Below are 19,150 nucleotides of genomic sequence, written 5' to 3'. Positions count from 1 at the left end.
ATGCTTGTGTGTATCTGTTTGGGGGTTTGCAGGAACACTGGCAGCGAGCATTGGGCATTTAAGGGTGCTGGACTTTTGACTGTTTGCTGGGTAAAGATAACTAGCCTCAAACCCCCTTAAATAATTCTATGTATATAAAGGAAGGTAGAGCCTAATGCCATAAGATTTAGATTAAGAAAAACAAGAAGAAAAAGAAAAGCATTTGATGGCACACTTAAAGGGACACTGAACCCAATTTTTTTCTTTCGTGATTCAGATAGAGCATGCACTTTTAAACAACTTTCTAATTTACTCCTATTATCAATTTTTCTTCATTCTCTTGCTTTCATTATTTGAAAAAGAAGGCATCTAAGCTATTTTTTTTGTTCAGGATCATGGAAAGCACTTGTTTATTGGTGGGTGAATTTACCCACCAATCAGCAAGAACAACACAGTGTGTTCACCAAAAATGGGCCGGCATCTAAACTTATATTCTTGCATTTCAAATAAAGATACCAAGAGAATGAAAAGAATTTGACAATAGGAGTAAATTAAAAAGTTGCTTAAAATTGCATGCTCTATCTGAATCACAATAGAAAAAAATTGGGTTCAGTGTCCCTTTAAGGAGGGTAGTTATATACAATATGTGCTGAGTAGAGTGTAGGTTAATTAAAACTTAACATTTAATAAATAATAGTAAAATATATGTGGACCATGCCACCCAATGTTTAAAAAATATTTAAAACTCAAAAAATAGAACAAGACACTGCCTCCTCTGGCAGAATATACAAGATAAACCTGTATGAGTTCAATATATCTTATGTGGAGCTTGCAGATCAAAATGATCAAAGTTTACACTTAACATGCAGGCAGGGGAAGGTCCAGAACAACAATCACCGGTTAACCTTGCAGGGAAATTATCTATAAGTTTAAAGGGAGAGCCCTCAGGATCTGCCCAACCGTTCCTAGAAAAGGTCCCCCCCCCCCGTTAGCAAATACTATAAGGCTCAAGGTCTACAAAATTGCCAATTAGGGCCAACAATTTAACCTAAAGTCAAGGAGAGAGGAGGCAGTGTGAACGCCTGACGCGCATTTCGCATCTGCTTTGTCAAAGGTCCTTTGACAAAGCAGATCTTGTTTTATTTTTTGAGATTTAAATATTTTTTAAACATTGGGTGGCATGGTCCACGTATATTTTACTATTATTTATTAAAGAGACAGTCAACCATTGAATTGTTATTGTTTTAAAAGATAGATAATCCCTTTATTACTCATTCCCCAGTTTTGCATAACCAACACAGTTATATTAATGTACTTTTTACCTTTGTGATTACCGTGTATCTAAGAACCTTCTTCCAGCCCCCTGATCACATGACTGTGACTGTTTATCATCTATTGTGTTAAATTTAGCATTGTATTGTGCTAGATCTTAAATAACTTTCTGTGCCTGAACACAGTGTTATCTATATAGCCCACGTGTACTTTCTGTCTCTTTGTGTTGAAAAGAGATTTAAAAAGCATGTGATAAGAGGCAGCCCTCAAAGGCTTAGAAATTAGCATATGAGCCGACCTATGTTTAGTTTAACCTAAGAATACCAAGAGAAAAAGGCAAATTTGATGATAAAAGTAAATTGGAAAGTCGATTAAAATTAAAAGTCCTATCTGAATAATGAAAGTTTAATTTATACTTGACTGTCCCTTTAAATGTTAAGTTTTAATTAACCTACACTCTACTCAGCACATATTGTATATAACTACCCTCCTTAAGTGTGCCATCAAATGCTTCTCTTTTCCTTCTTGTTTTTCTTAATATATATATATGTATATATATATATATATATATATATATATACTGTATATATATATATATATATATATATATATATATATATTGCTTTTCCCATTCAAAAACACTTACATTGGTTTATGGCCTATTTTCATATGTTTCTTAGCATAAAATACTTCCAATTTCATGATATTGCTGGTATAAATAAACCCTAAAAATCCAATCTATAACAAAATTATTATGGAAGGCCCACCTCCCTGGTGTTTACATGTTGCATAATATTGGAGACCAAGGTGCAATTAACAAGGCTGTTGTATAACTTTAGAACTAACACTACACTGTAAGTTTTCTTTTTTTAATTTTAATCTAGGTTACATTATTACATCTTTTTGCAACCTAGCAAACTTACTTGCCCTGAACATAACTGTATACAATATGTACCTACAGTAAACATAGCTTTCATTTATCAAAACACTGACTAACTTCTATAAACTATAACACCTCAAAAGTGATAGACAGCTGAAAATGTGTAATAGACGTATAAAGTATAAGGTGTTTTTGGTATTAGAATAGGCATTTTGTTTTTATACCATGAAAAAATAATACACTATGGATGAAACATCTTGTATGCCAAAAAATGTAAATAAAACATACTTTTAGACTTAAAGGGACATGAAACACAATTTTTTTCTTTCATGATTTAGAAAAAGTACACAATTTTAAACAACTTTCTAATTTACTAATATTATCTAATATGTTTCATTCTCTTGATATTCTTTGCTGAAAAGCATATCTAGATAGGCTAAGTAGCTGCTGATTGGTGACTGCACATAGATGCCTCCTGTGATTGGTTCACCCATGTGCATTGCTATTTCTTCAACAAAGGATATCTAAAGAATGAAGCATAATAGATAATAGACGTAAATTGGAATCTTGTTTAAAATTGTATTCTTGACCTGAATCATGAAATAAAAATGTGGGGTTTAGTGTCCCTTTAAACCATACACATGTGCAATTGTATAACACTAAACATATTTAGCACAACACATACGTTTTGTCAGTCTGCACATAATCCTTAAAGGGACACTGAACCCAAATTTATTATTTCGTGATTCAGATAGAGCATGCAATTTTAAGCAACTTTCTAATTTACTCCTATTATTAATGTTTCTTCGTTCTCTTGCTATCTTTATTTGAAAAAGAAGACATCTCAGCTTTTTTCTTGGTTCAGAACTCTGGACAATAGTTTTTGATTGGTGGGTGAATTTATCTACCAATCAGCAAGGACAACCTAGGTTGTTCACCAAAAATGGGCCGGCATCTAAACTTACATTCTTGCATTTCAAATAAAGATACCGAGAGAATAAAGAAAATTTGATAATAGGAGTAAATTATAAAGTTGCTTAAAATTTCATGCTCTATCTGAATCACGAAAGGAAAACGTGGGTACAGTGTCCCTTTAAGATAGCCTAATTCAAATACCATTTATTATTGAAATGATATGAGCTATTTCTTCTCAACAGTTACCTTGGAGGGCTATTCAATGTATAAACCACCCTTTCTGTAAAGAAGTATTTCTACAATTGACTCCTGCGCATAATAACCTCCAGCAAATAATCCCTTTTTATGTTAATCATCTATGTGTTTAATGTTTTCCGTCTGAACTAAATTTAATCTGTTTGTAAATCTGAATCTTTCCATATTACCTATCTCCCTTCCATTTGCTGACAATTCACAATATTTGATGGTAATATAAACATTTTGATCTTAAATATCTGACTTAGTAAACTTACCTTGTAACAAATAAGGTTTGGCTTGTGTAGACTGCATGGAAATCACAATTAGGAATGTCAGTGTTCCAAGGCACAGATGAAAAGAAAATATTTTGTCCATGTTATAGTATCGGCTCTGGCTGCAATAGCAGTGTTGAGAGCTGAAGATTTAAATGTGAATCTCATGTAGCTGAGCTCACTTTTAAATGGTTTCAAGAGTAGCTGTTGTGTCATCTCCCAAAATCGCCCAATGAAAATAATTCATCCTGTCATCGTTATTCACTTCTTGGAAAACTGACAGATGAACTGAGTGAATTTCTGACGTCAAACCTATGTCAATCTATCTTGAATATTACCAATAAAATGAGAGTATGGATGCCCATGCTAAGTACAATGAAGAGACCAGTGGCTGAATCATTGTAATTTATGGCTACATTTCCATGCTCTCATTTTAATTATGTTGAGATCGTTGCAATGAATACCAAAATGAATCCTCAAGAAGCACTAATTAAATTGATTTTAGGATCCAGACCTTTAATATGACTTGTGTCGCACATAGCCTTGTGGCTATGGGATTAATTCTGAGAGAAAGAGGATAGAATGGGGAGTGGAGTTAAAAAGAAGACAAATATGAAATTCATCAAAGCGACATAACAGTTCTTCAGAGGTGACATGATAGCTTGTAATACATTGCAATTCTTAACAGTACACAGATAGGAATTGACCAGAACTTTGATTAATTTAAGATGAATGGATGTCCTTTGCCGTTGATGACTTCAGGTGTGAATGTACTTCTCTTTGATTTTTGAAAGTCATATGTCATTGTCGTGTTTCTAATCTTCTCCGCTAATGTTTGTGACTAGAAAGAAGATGAAATAATCTATGGTTTAGATCCAGAATATATAGAAAAAACAAATCTAATAGACATTAAATGTGCATATTTTATTTGATTTTATTATAGATCTATTTGAGGATATCAGTTTAAAATTCACTGTTACTACATTTTATCTATTCTAGTTCATCTCAACTACATACTTTAATATTTGGGAATGACAATTTGTTTAGTAACCCAACTGTTGCAGTTAAATTCTCACGCCTCGATTTAGAGTTTTGCGGCCAAAGGGGTGCGTTAGCTACGCGTGCTTTTTTCTGGCCGCACCTTTTAAATACCGCTGGTATTTAGAGTTCACAGAATGGCTGCGTTAGGCTCCAAAAAAGGAGCGTATAGCATATTTACCGCAACTTCAACTCTCGATACCAGCGGTGCTTACGGACGCGGCCAGCTTCAAAAACGTGCTCGTGCACGATTCCCCCATAGAAAACAATGGGGCTGTTTGAGCTGAAAAAAAACCTAACACCTGCAAAAAAAACGCGTTCAGCTCCTAACGCAGCCCCATTGTTTTCTATGGGGAAACACTTCCTACGTCTGCACCTAACACCCTAACATGAACCCCGAGTCTAAACACCCCTAACCTTACACTTATTAACCCCTAATCTGCCTCCCCCGCTATCGCTGACCCCTGCATATTTTTTTAACCCCTAATCTGCCGCTCCGTATACCGCTGCTACCTACATTATACCTATGTACCCCTAATCTGCTGCCCCTAACACCGCCGACCCCTATATTATATTTATTAACCCCTAATCTGCCCCCCTCAACGTCGCCTCCACCTGCCTACACTTATTAACCCCTAATCTGCCGAGTGGACCGCACCGCTACTATAATAAAGTTATTAACCCCTAATCCGCCTCACTCCCGCCTCAATAACCCTATAATAAATAGTATTAACCCCTAATCTGCCCTCCCTAACATCGCCGACACCTAACTTCAATTATTAACCCCTAATCTGTCGACCGAATCTCGCCGCTACTGTAATAAATGGATTAACCCCTAAAGCTAAGTCTAACCCTAACACTAACACCCCCCTAAGTTAAATATAATTTAAATCTAACAAAATAAATTAACTCTTATTAAATAAATTATTCCTATTTAAAGCTAAATACTTACCTGTAAAATAAACCCTAATATAGCTACAATATAAATTATAATTATATTATAGCTATTTTAGGATTTATATTTATTTTACAGGTAACTTTGTATTTATTTTAACCAGGTACAATAGCTATTAAATAGTTAAGAACTATTTAATAGCTAAAATAGTTAAAATAATTACAAAATTACCTGTAAAATAAATCCTAACCTAAGTTACAATTAAACCTAACACTACACTATCAATAAATAAATTAAATAAAATTCCTACAAATAAATACAATTAAATAAACTAACTAAAGTACAAAAATAAAAAAGAACTAAGTTACAAAAAATAAAAAAATATTTACAAACATAAGAAAAATATTACAACAATTTTAAACTAATTACACCTACTCTAAGCCCCCTAATAAAATAACAAAGAGCCCCAAAATAAAAAAATGCCCTACCCTATTCTAAATTACAAAAGTTCAAAGCTCTTTTACCTTACCAGCCCTTAAAAGGGCCCTTTGCGGGGCATGCCCCAAATAATTCAGCTCTTTTGCCTGTAAAAAAAACCATACAATACCCCCCCCAACATTACAACCCACCACCCACATACCCCTAATCTAACCCAAACCCCCCTTAAATAAACCTAACACTAAGCCCCTGAAGATCTTCCTACCTTGTCTTCACCATGCCAGGTATCACCGATCGTTCCAGGCTCCAAAATCTTCATCCAAGCCCAAGCGGGGGCTGGCGATCCATAATCCGGCGGCTGAAGAGGTCCAGAAGAGGCTCCGAAGTCTTCATCCTATCCGGGAAGAAGAGGCAATCCGGACCGGCAACCATCTTGATCCAAGCGGCATCTTCTATCTTCATCCGATGACGACCGGCTCCATCTTGAAGACCTCCACCGCGGACCCATCTTCTTCTTTCGATGACTTACCGACGAATGACGGTTCCTTTAAGGGACGTCATCCAAGATGGCGTCCCTCGAATTCCGATTGGCTGATAGGATTCTATCAGCCAATCGGAATTAAGGTAGGAAAATTCATCAGCCAATCAGAATTTTCCTACCTTAATTCCGATTGGCTGATAGAATCCTATCAGCCAATCGGAATTCGAGGGATGCCATCTTGGATGACATCCCTTAAAGGAACCGTAATTCGTCGGGAAGTCGTCGGAAGAAGAAGATGGGTCCGCGGTGGAGGTCTTCAAGATGGAGCCAGTCGTCATCGGATGAAGATAGAAGATGCCGCTTGGATCAAGATGGTTGCCGGTCCGGATCGCCTCTTTTTCCCGGATAGGATGAAGACTTCGGAGCCTCTTCTGGACCTCTTCAGCCGCCGGATTATGGATCGCCAGCCCCCGCTTGGGCTTGGATGAAGATTTTGGAGCCTGGAACGATCGGTGATACCTGGCATGGTGAAGACAAGGTAGGAAGATCTTCAGGGGCTTAGTGTTAGGTTTATTTAAGGGGGGTTTGGGTTAGATTAGGGGTATGTGGGTGGTGGGTTGTAATGTTGGGGGGGGTATTGTATGTTTTTTTTTAAAGGCAAAAGAGCTGAATTATTTGGGGCATGCCCCGCAAAGGGCCCTTTTAAGGGCTGGTAAGGTAAAAGAGCTTTGAACTTTTGTAATTTAGAATAGGGTAGGGCATTTTTTTATTTTGGGGGTCTTTGTTATTTTATTAGGGGGCTTAGAGTAGGTGTAATTAGTTTAAAATTGTTGTAATATTTTTCTAATGTTTGTAAATATTTTTTTATTTTTTGTAACTTAGTTCTTTTTTATTTTTTGTACTTTAGTTAGTTTATTTAATTGTATTTATTTGTAGGAATTTTATTTAATTTATTTATTGATAGTGTAGTGTTAGGTTTAATTGTAGATAATTGTAGGTAGTTTATTTAATTTATTTATTGATAGTGTAGTGTTAGGTTTAATTGTAACTTAGGTTAGGATTTATTTTACAGGTAATTTTGTAATTATTTTAACTAGGTAGCTATTAAATAGTTATTAACTATTTAATAGCTATTGTACCTGGTTAAAATAAATACAAAGTTACCTGTAAAATAAATATAAATCCTAAAATAGCTATAATATAATTATAATTTATATTGTAGCTATATTAGGGTTTATTTTACAGGTAAGTATTTAGCTTTAAATAGGAATAATTTATTTAATAAGAGTTAATTTATTTAGTTAGATTTAAATTATATTTAACTTAGGGGGGTGTTAGGGTTAGACTTAGCTTTAGGGGTTAATCCATTTATTACAGTAGCGGCGAGATTCGGTCGGCAGATTAGAGGTTAATAATTGAAGTTAGGTGTCGGCGATGTTAGGGAGGTCAGATTAGGGGTTAATACTATTTATTATAGGGTTATTGAGGCGGCAGTGAGGCGGATTAGGGGTTAATAACTTTATTATAGTAGCGGTGCGGTCCGCTCAGCAGATTAGGGGTTAATAAGTGTAGGCAGGTGGAGGCGACGTTGAGGGGGGCAGATTAGGGGTTAATAAATATAATATAGGGGTCGGCGGTGTTAGGGGCAGCAGATTAGGGGTACATAAGGATAACGTAGGTGGCGGCGCTTTGCGGTCGGCAGATTAGGGGTTAATTATTGTAAGTAGCTGGCGGCGACGTTGTGTGGGGCAGGTTAGGGGTTAATAAATATAATATAGGGGTCGGCGGTGTTAGGGGCAGCAGATTAGGGGTACATAAGTATAACGTAGGTGGCAGTCGGCAGATTAGGAGTTAAAAAAATTTAACTAGGGGTACATAGGTAGTTTATGGGTGTTAGTGTACTTTAGAGCACAGTAGTTAAGAGCTTTATAAACCGGCCTTAGCCCAGAAAGCTCTTAACTACTGACTTTTTTCTGCGGCTGGAGTTTTGTTGTTAGATTTCTAACGCTCACTTCAGCCACGACTCTAAATACCGGCGTTAGAAAGATCCCATTGAAAAGATAGGATACGCAAATGACGTAAGGGGATCTGCGGTATGGAAAAGTCGCGGCTGGAAAGTGAGCGTTAGACCCTTTCCTGACTGACTCCAAATACCGGCGGTAGCCCAAAACCAGCGTTAGGAGCCTCTAACGCTGGTTTTGACGGCTACCGCCCAACTCTAAATCTAGGCCTCATTTTGTAAACTGAAGTCTGGACATGATTAAAAAGATCAATAGGAACTACAATTGTGAACATCTTCATTTCTTGCAAGAATACACATATTAAAGGGGCATTAAACATTAAATAAATTATAGATGGAATGAAACATTAAAAAAAAGATAAGTCTGAGAATAACATGTAGATGTATTTTTGAAAATGTCATTAGCTGTTTAAATATTGACAAAATAAGTGTAAAGTTTTAGTGTCTATAACACAATGGGAGCTGCCATGTTGTAACTTAGGTTACCTTCTCCACTGTGGCCAATTAGGGACAGTTATACATAGGTCACTAGAGTGTGCAGCCAATGGCTGTGTGGAACATAACAGTGTTCTGCACTTCCATTTCTAACAGGAACTGAAAAGCTCACAATTTCAGAATGGAATTACAGGAAAAGGGGACAACATATAAAATGAAAGTATATTGCAGAGTTATTTATTTATATATATATATATATATATATATATATATATATATATATATATATACGATTTATCATTTGATATTACCATCAAAAAGTGTTTTTTATAAATACAAATGCTTAATTACCTAATGAAAAATAAGTGTTTTCTCAATGGCAAATTAATGGTCTGTTTTTGCTCAGTGTTGCTAAGGGGCCCACAAGAAAATCCTTGGAGGGCCCAATGTGTCCCTCAAGCTGTAGTTTGGACAGCCCTGTTCTATAATAATGCCAGATGTTCCAGTAATACATTGAAGCAGCAGAATCAGATGTACAAGGAGAATAAAAATGTGATCATTTTATAAATTAGTTTCTTTGGGCTCCATGTACTAAGTGGCAGGCGGACAGCTTCTCCACTCACGAAGCTGTCCGCCCACCTTCACTACACACAGGCAGCTGATCTGTTGATCCGCTTGCTCATATGTATCATTACACACTCATCAAAGTGCCCGCCCCTTCATTCGTGCTACCAATCGCGCGACTGAAGGGGCTGTCAATCACTGAGAGCGAGTGAGCTCTCTGTAATTTTCCCTTGCCACCTCAGAGGTGGTGTAAGGTGTAAGGAACAGCAGTCTAATGACCGCTGCTTCTTACATTGCGGGAAGAAGGCTCACATATGTGAACCTGCCCCGCAAGGGCTCCAGAGCAGTTTAGCTGCTTTGTACATGGAGCCCTTTGTCACTTAATTGTCAAAGTACAATAAAGTATGTTGGGTCTGCAAGAAAGCAGTTCAAAATACTTAAAAGAAATGATAACCATGGGATTAAGTAATAGAATGGGTGGAATTTTTAAAAGCTTGCAAGCTGATTTCTATAAACTCAATAATGTGTGAAAACAACTCTCAATTGAAATGTACTAAGCGAATTGCAATGCCTTAGGAATGATTTTATTTATGCTCACATTCCAATGCATTATTTTTCTAGTATTGTTATTGAAAGAATGGTCCCTTATGTTAGTCTGTAAGAAAAGCTCTTTGAACATGTTTTCAATGAGTTTTCAAATTTAAGACCATTCTTATATACCAGAAAACAAAGTTTTTGCCTGTTTTTTTCTAATGGTTTCTCATGACTTTGCATTAAGAAAATCATCAGAAACTTTCCTTGTGACCCCTTACTACAACTACTATTTACAGCTGTTTTCACACCACTACTGATTAGATCGCTGTCAGTTTCTGCTCTGAACCAGCAGTTCTCTGTGGCTCCTGAGCAGTACATATACATTGTGTTTAACTCATTTCCATGGTTAAACACATAGGGCTAGATTACAAGTGGCGCGCTAACTGATGTGCATGAGCCATATTGGATTTTGCACAAATAGGCCTCTAGTTATCAAGCCGTCAACCTCAAATACGCTGGAATTCCACAGCGTATTTGTGGTGAGGCTGATTCGCCTTAGTTATCAAGCCCTACACACCTGCAAAAGTAGAATATAGTGACGTAAGCTTCGATCCGCCGGACTCAGTCCGACACAGATCGATTCTTACGTCACTCCAGATGTTCCGAATGCAAGTTCGGCACAATCTGACTATTTTTGCTAGTTATCAAAAAACTAGCAGGTACGCTCGGCACTTTTCCGGCCCAGCATACCTGGTTTTCAATCCCATAGGAATCAATGGGAGTCTGACCATAGCGAAAGTTCATGTTCGCTGCTGCCCGACATCCCATTGATTCCTATGGGAGATGTCTGCACCTAACACCCTAATATGTACCCCGAGTATAAACACCCCTAATCTGTCCCCCCTACACTGCCGCAACTAAATAAATGTATTACCCCCTAAACCGCCGCTCCCGAAGCCCACCGCCACTCTAATAAACTGATTAACCCCTAAACCGTCGCTCCCAGACCCCGCCGCCACTATAATAAATATGTTAACTCCTAAACCGCTGCTCCCGGACCCGGCCGCCACCTACATAATACCTATTAACCCCTATACTGCCCCCCCTACACCGCCGCCACTATAATAAATTTATTAACCCCTATCCTGCCCCCCCTACACCGCCGCAACTATAATAAAATTATTAACCCCTAAACCTAAGTCTAACCCTAACCCTAACACCCCCTAACTTAAATATTAATTAAATACATCTAAATATTATAACTCTTATTAACTAAATTAATCCAATTTAAAACTAAATACTTACCTTTAAAATAAACCCTAATATAGCTACAATATAAATAATAATTATATTGTATCTATTTTAGGATTTATTTTACAGGCAAATTTCTATTTATTTTAACTAGGTACAATAGCTATTAAATAGTTATTAACTATTTAATAGCTACCTAGTTAAAATAAAGAAAAATTTACCTGTAAAATAAAAACTAACCTAAGTTACAATTACACCTAACACTACACTATACTTAAATAAATTATTCCTATTTAAAACTAAATACTTACCTGTAAAATAAACCCTAAGATATTTTAGGATTTATATTTATTTTACAGGTAACTTTGTATTTATTTTAGCTAGTTAGAATAGTTATTAAATTGTTATTAACTATTTAACCTGTAAAATAAATCCTAACCTAAGTTACAATTAAACCTAACACTACACTATCATTAAATTAATTAAATAAATTACCTACAAATAACTACAATTAAATACAAAAAAAAACTAAGTTGCAAAAAATAAAAAAATAAGTTACAAACATTTAAAAAATATTACAACAATTTTAAGCTACTTACACCTAATCTAAGCCCCCTAATAAAATTACAAAGCCCCCCAAAATAAAAAAAAATGCCCTACCCTATTCTACATTAAAAAGTTAACAGCTCTATTACCTTACCAGCCCTTAAAAGGGCCTTTTGCGGGGCATGCCCCAAAGAATTCTGCTCTTTTGCCTGTAAAAATAAAATACAACCCCCCCCAACATTAAAACCCACCACCCACATACCCCTACTCTAACCCAAACCCCCCTTAAATAAACCTAACACTACCCCCCTGAAGATCATCCTACCTTTAGCCGTCTTCAGCCAGCCGACCACCGATGGAACAGAAGAAGACATCCGGAGCGGCAGAAGTCATCATCCAAGTAGCGCTGAAGAAGTCTTCCATCCGATTGAAGTCATCATCCAAGGGGTGCTGAAGAAGTCTTCCATCCGATTGAAGTCATTGTATCTCTCTCTCTTTCTCTAACCCTCTGTGTGTGATTGTGTCTCTCTCTCTTTCTCTCTCTCTAACCCTCTGTGTGTGATTGTCTCTCTCTCTCTCTCTCTAACCCTCTGTGTATGATTGTGTCTCTCTCTCTCTTTCTCTCTCTAACCCTCTGTGTGTGATTGTGTCTCTCTCTCTTTCTCTCTCTCTCTCTAACCCTCTGTGTGTGACTGTGTCTCTATCTCTCTCTTTCTCTCTCTCTAACCCTGTGTGTGTGATTGTGTCTCTCTCTCTTTCTCTCTCTCTCTCTCTCTCTCTCTCTCTCTCTCTCTCTCACCCTCTGTGTATGATTGTGTCTCTCTCTCTTTCTCTCTCTCTAACTCTCTGTGTGTGATTGTGTCTCTCTCTCTCTCTCTCTAACTCTCTGTGTGTGATTGTGTCTCTCTCTCTCTCTCTCTAACCCTTTGTGTGTGATTGTGTCTCTCTCTCTTTCTCTCTCTCTCTCTCTCTCTCTCAACCATCTGTGTGTGATTGTGTCTCTCTCTCTTTCTCTCTCTCTCTCTAACCCTCTGTGTATGATTGTGTCTCTCTCTTTCTCTCTCTAACCCTCTGTGTGATTGTGTCTCTCTTTCTCTCTCTCTAACGCTCTGTGTGTGATTGTGTCTCTCTTTCCCTCTCTCTCTAACCCTCTGTGTGTGATTTTGTCTCTCTCTCTTTCTCTCTAACCATCTGTGTGTGATTGTGTCTCTCTCTCTTTCTCTCTAACCCTCTGTGTCTTTCTCCCCCCGTCTCTCTCTCCCTCTCCCCCCGAGTGCTTTTCTGTGTTTCTGTCTACCTTTTATTTATTTAATTAATGAATTGGTAGTGCCATCTGAGGATGTGGCTTTATTTAAAGGGGTGGGGTCAAGCGCCCCACCATCTTTAAATTTTACCAGCTGCCACTGGATCAAGACATTTTTATATTTACTGAATAATGAAAGAATCTATAAGCATAATTTGCAGCATTGAAGTAAAAAGTATGTTTTAAACATATTTTAATGGGCCTGGATTTCTAGATCTCATAATCAGAGCAAGCATTTTGTTATCTAGCAAGAGTTTCTGTTACAATCCTTTAGACTAAAATCAGATGTTTACTAAGTTGACCAGTTTTCCAAGACACCATTTAAAGGGACATGAATCCCATATGTTTTCTTTCATGATTTAGAAAGAGAATTCAATTTTAAATAACTTTCCAATTTACATCTAATATCTAATTTTCTTCATTCTTTTGATATCCTTTGTTGAAAATCATATCTAATTATGCTCAGTAGCTGCTGATTGGTGGCTGCACATAGATACCTCATGTGATTGGCTCACCCATGTGCATTGCTATTTCTTCAACAAAGGATATCTAAAGAATGAAGGCGTATCCTAGCCACTGCCTCACCAGCCTCTGATGTCACTGCACACCACTGGGCTCCAGTGCACTTTAATATTTATATGTATGTTTCAATATAGACATTTATATTTACATACATCTTAAGACATGTATATGTATGTATCTCAATGTTAAACCACTTTGGCTGTCTTTTTTTTTCTAACTCCTGAGACTTCCTTATTTTTTAGAAATAATTCTCTAAATAGAAGGCAAAAATATTCAAACAAGTTTGTAAGAATTTGAAACTCCATGATATATGGCGCCTACAATATCCAGACACGAAATCTTTCACGTTTGATTCTAAGGCCCCAAGTTATCAAGGTCTGTCGGACCTGATCCGACATCGCAGATCAGGTCCGACAGACCTCGCTGAATATGGCGAGCAATACGCTCGCCATATTCAGCATTGCACCAGCAGCTCACAAGAGCTGCTGGTGCAACGCCGCCCCCTGCAGACTTGCGGCCAATAGGCCGCCAGCAGGGGGTTGTCAATCAGCCAGATCGTACTCGATCGGGTTGATTTCTTGCGATGTCTGTCCGCCTGCTCAGAGCAGGCGGACAGGTTATAGAGCAGCGGTCTTTGTGACCGCTGCTTCACAACTGCTGTTTCTGGCGAGCCTGCAGGCTCGCCAGAAACACAGGCCATCAAGCTCCATACGGAGCTTGATAAATATGCCCCTAAATCTCATGGCTCTCTATCCAGGATAGATTTTTTTTTATTATCAAGTTCACTAATTAAACTAGAAGTCAAGGCAAAGATATATGATATAGTTATCTCTGACACAAAAATAAAAAAGTATTAAAGAACATCCTTTCCAGGAGTCTTCTAGTATTAAATATTTAGGAATACATCTACATCCAGATCCAAACCAGTGGTATAAAAATAAATTTTTTCAGAAAAGCAACTGAGAAATTACAGAGATGGAGTGTCTTTCCTATTTCTCTTTCAGCTAAAGTGATAATCGTCAAAACTATTCTAGTCCCGCAATTGATGTACATTATGCAAAATGTTCCTTTTTTTATATTGAACCAAGATATTAAGAGGTTCAACAGAGAGTGTGCTAAATTTTTATGGAGCAGCAGGAGACACATGCTATCTACAATAAAAGTAACACTTAGACCAGAAGATGGTGGCCTGTCCCTCCCAGATATTAAAAAATACAATATTGCTACATTAGCGCGCTTTGCATTTGATTGGCTAACGGAAGCTAACTATCTTACACTTTTACCAATGGAGGAGGAACTGTCTGCTCCATATTTATTGAAAGCCTTGCTTCATTGTACAATGTCACAATTGCCAAATCATATTAAAAATATGAATATAATACGAAATACTATTGAAGCATGGCAAAAACTTAATATAATGCTAGAAGTAAATTTAGAAATATCTCTGTTTCTCCCGATACAAGGTAACCCAAAATGTATTCCCGGCCTATCTTGTGAGACCTATAATATTTGGACCCAAAAAGGACTGTCTTATGTATATCAATGTCTAGATAATCTGTTTCAAATGAGATCTTTTGAAGACATTGCTAGAGAATTTAGTTGATCAAATAAAAATATCTTTGCTTACCTGCAGATAAGACATTATATAACGGGAATCCAAAAATTAAATTCAGAAATTGCTGGATGGGGGGAAATTAAAACTTATATAGTGAGTTACAAAGCTGGCAATCACAGTATAGCTTTATTATACAAAATGATGCTGGCAAAACAGGGTCAATTAATATCTAGCAAATTATTAGAGAAATTGAGCACTATATGTCTATAGAATTATTGAATGCAAGTTTCAAATGGGTTAAGAGTGCTACCATCCCTACAGTTTGGAAAGAATCCCATATAAAATTACTTAATAATGCCTATTTGACACCTTGGAAAATGTCTAAATGGAACATTAATATTATTAATAATTGCCCCAAATGTAATAATTCAACTGCAGATATAGTACATTGCTTTTGGGCTTGTCCCAAAATCGTACAGTTCTGGAGCAAAGTGGAATTTTGGCTTAATAAAATCTAAAAAATAGGGTAAAAATTAAATCCAAAGATATCTTTTTTCTCTTAGTTAAATAGCCTAATAGAGTAAATGCTAATCTTATAAATATTGGGCGCGATCCGATATCGATCGCAGTTTGCGGCGCAAGCGAGGGAACCGGCGTCGCCCGCAGTTTCAGCTCGCAACTCCCATATAGGTCGCCGTCAGATGCTAACGTGCCGTAAGTCTCACAAACCAGCGATGTCCAGAAATCTGCGTAAGTACAAATTTCTGGCGTCGCCAGTGACTTGCGCCACGTTAGAATCTGCCGGCGCCTATAAAACCTGATTAAAGTCTAAAACACACTAAAGTCTAAAACACCCGCACTGTCTAACACGCCTCCCTAACATAGCCCGCACTGATTGGATCAGCCAATCAGATTGAGCTCGCATTCTATTGGCTGATCGGAACAGCCAATAGAATGCGAGCTCAATCTGATTGGCTGATCCAATCAGCCAATCGGATTGAACTTGAATCTGATTGGCTGATTCAATCAGCCAATCAGATTTTTTTAACTTAATTCCGATTGGCTGATAGAATCCTATCAGCCAATCGGAATTCGGCGGACGCCATCTTGGATGACGTCATTTAAAGGTACATCATTCCAAGTTCAGCAGTCGGCCGGGATGGATGCTCCGCGGCGGCGGAGCGAAGAAAGAAGATTGAAGATGCCGCCGGAAGAATGAAGACTTTGCTGCCGCTTGGAGGAAGACGTCGCCGGAGGAAGAATTCTTCTTTGCCGCTTGGAGGAAGACATCGCCGGAGGAAGAATTCTTCTTTGCCGCTTGGAGGAAGACATCGCCGGAGGAAGAATTCTTCTTTGCCGCTTGGAGGAAGACATCGCCCGGATCGGATCAGGAGTTCGGCCCGGTGTGGTGAAGACAAGGTAGGGAGATCTTCAGGGGGGTAGTGTTAGGCTTTTTTAAGGGGGGTTTGGGTGGGTTTAGAATAGGGGTATGTGGGTGGTGGGTTGTAATGGGGGGGGGGGGTATTGTATTTCTTGTATGCAAAAGAGCTGAATTCTTTGGGGCATGCCCCACAAAAGGCCCTTTTAAGGGCTGGTGAGGTAAAGAGCTTTGAAATTTGTTGAATTTAGAATAGGGCAGGGAATTTTTTTTATTTTGGGGGTTTATTATTTTATAAGGGGGCTTAGAATAGGTGTAATTAGCTTAAATATCTTGTAATCTTTTTTTTATTTTTTGTAATTTAGTGTTTGTTTTTTTTTGTAATTTAGTTTAGTTAATTTAATTGTATTTTTAGATAGATGTTAGTAGTTTATTAAATTTATTGATAGTGTAGGTGTATTTGTAACTTAGGTTAGGATTTATTTTACAGGTAATTGGGTAATTATTTTAACTAGGTAGATATTAAATAGTTAATAACTATTTAATATCTATTATACCTAGTTAAAATAATTAACAATTTACCTGTAAAATAAATATTAACCCTAACATAGCTACAATGTAAATATTAATTATATTGTAGCTATCTTAGGGTTTATTTTATAGGTAAGTATTTAGATTTAAATAGGAACATTTTAGTTTATAAATGAATTAGATTAATTTAATATAAATTTAGTTAGGGTTAGATAGAGTTAATATAGTTAATATAAATACTATAGTAACTATATTAACTATATTAACCCTAATATAATTAGGGTTAATATAGTTAATATATATAATGTAATACCTATATTAACTATAATATACTTAGGGTTAATATAGATAATATAGCTGGCGGCGGGGTAGGTAGATTAAATTAGGGGTTAATCATTTTAATAGAGATGGCGGCGGTGTAAGGGGCTTACATTAGGGGTTAATCATTTTTATATAGGTGGCGGCGGTGTAAGGGGTCAGATTAGGGGATAGATAAGGTAGATGGCGGCGGTTTTAGAGGCTCACAGTAGGGGGTTAGTTTATGTAGATGGCGGCGGGGTCCGGGAGCGGCGGTTTAGGGGGTAATAACTTTATTAGGGATTTCGGGGGGGGGGGGGGGATCGCGGTTGACAGGTAGATAGACATTGCGCATGCGTTAGGTGTTAGGTTTATTTTAGCAGATCGCGGTTGACAGGTAGATAGACATTGCGCATGCGTTAGGTGTTAGGTTTATTTTAGCAGATCGCGGTTGACAGGGAGATAGACATTGCGCATGCGTTAGGTGTTAGGTTTATTTTCTAGTTAGTTTAGGGAGTTACGGGGCTCCAATAGTCAGCGTAAGGCTTCTTACGGCTGCTTTTTGTGGCGAGGTGAAAATGGAGTAAGTTTTCTCCATTTTCGCCACGTAAGTCCTTACGCTGCATATTGGATACCAAACTGCGCGGGTTTGGTATACCTGCCTATGGCCCAAAAAACTGCGGGCGACGGCAGAAATATACGCGCGTAACTTCTAGGTTACGCCGTATATGTGATACCAAATCCGCGCAAATATTGGCGTCGCTGGCTTTTGCGGGCGACGCTTTATATCGGATCGACCCCATTGTGATTACCCTGGGTCGTAGCCGGATATTGAAAAATTGGAAGAATAAGAAGGCACCCACATTGACATGCTTTATATACTCTATTTATTTCCAGATAGTTTTTGAACAATTGAATATATCACCTTTACATAATAAAAAGATTAAAGAATTTTTCACGAAATGGTTAAGAGTTATCTTATGTTACCCACTGTCTATTCAATTTCTTCTCATTCGTAATTTTCATAGAACAGAATATTTTGAATCTTTAATCCTACTAAATGTTTTTCCATCTGAATGGTATTAATTCTTGTTGGGGGTATGGGAGAGGAGGAGGGTTATGAGTGCCCTGTTTTTTTTTTGTTTTGTTTTTTTTTTTGTGTGTTTTTGTTTTGTTTTGCTTTTTGAGTGTATTGTGTTTGTGTCTGGTACGCTAACTTCCACGGAGGAGAGAAGGGAAAGAAAAAATAGAGAAAAACCACAACTAGGGTACTAGAATGTTTTCTTTTCTGTAAAATATTATGTTAAGCAAGAAGAAAAGTAGCAGAAATGAATTATTATGCATTGATTACTATTTTATATGATTTACTGTCACAGGCTTTACTGTATAAGTATACTTTAATTTTCTGTTTTGTCTGGTTGTACTCAAAACTGTTTAAATAAAGATTTAATAAAAAAAATAATAATAATTTTTATTAGACGGTGATATTTTTTTAATGTATTTTTTATGTGTTTTATGACACTTTTTTGTTCTGCAAAACAGTTAACCACAGCTCTAAGGACAGAATACTATGTTGATTGTTATAGTCCTTATTTATGCTACACCTTCTGTAGAATCATATGCAATCCATTTATTAGCAAACAAAACAAAACAAAAACACTTTGTATGTGTTAAGGTGTTGCATTCTGTATTTGCCTCTACATTCCATTTTGAATAGAGATAAAAAAAAGAATCAGTCCCTATGTTATTATTAGAGATGTTCAGTCATTTGTTACGTTAGTTTTCCCTCAACAAATATCTGAATTAA

At 37.0% G+C, this 19,150-nt stretch overlaps 1 protein-coding gene across 2 annotated transcripts in view; it reads right to left on the bottom strand.

Annotated features, from left to right (window-relative positions):
• The window catches only part of UTS2B (urotensin 2B), a 340,141-nt gene that overhangs the window by 10,621 nt on the left and 310,370 nt on the right, over positions 1–19,150 (bottom strand). The window contains exon 4 of one of the 2 annotated variants that reach the window (XM_053710235.1): positions 3,559–4,396. In XM_053710235.1, coding sequence (XP_053566210.1) covers positions 3,559–3,658 — 100 coding nt within the window. In that variant the 5' untranslated portion in view covers positions 3,659–4,396. Of the gene's footprint in view, positions 1–3,558; positions 4,805–19,150 lie in introns of those variants that run through there. The other variant, XM_053710236.1, reaches the window with a different exon arrangement.

Source organism: Bombina bombina, chromosome 4 (assembly GCF_027579735.1).
Source record: "Bombina bombina isolate aBomBom1 chromosome 4, aBomBom1.pri, whole genome shotgun sequence".
Lineage (NCBI taxonomy): Eukaryota > Metazoa > Chordata > Amphibia > Anura > Bombinatoridae > Bombina > Bombina bombina.
The sequence above is the reverse complement of the archived record's forward strand: the minus strand, read 5'-3'. Positions and strand labels throughout refer to the sequence as shown.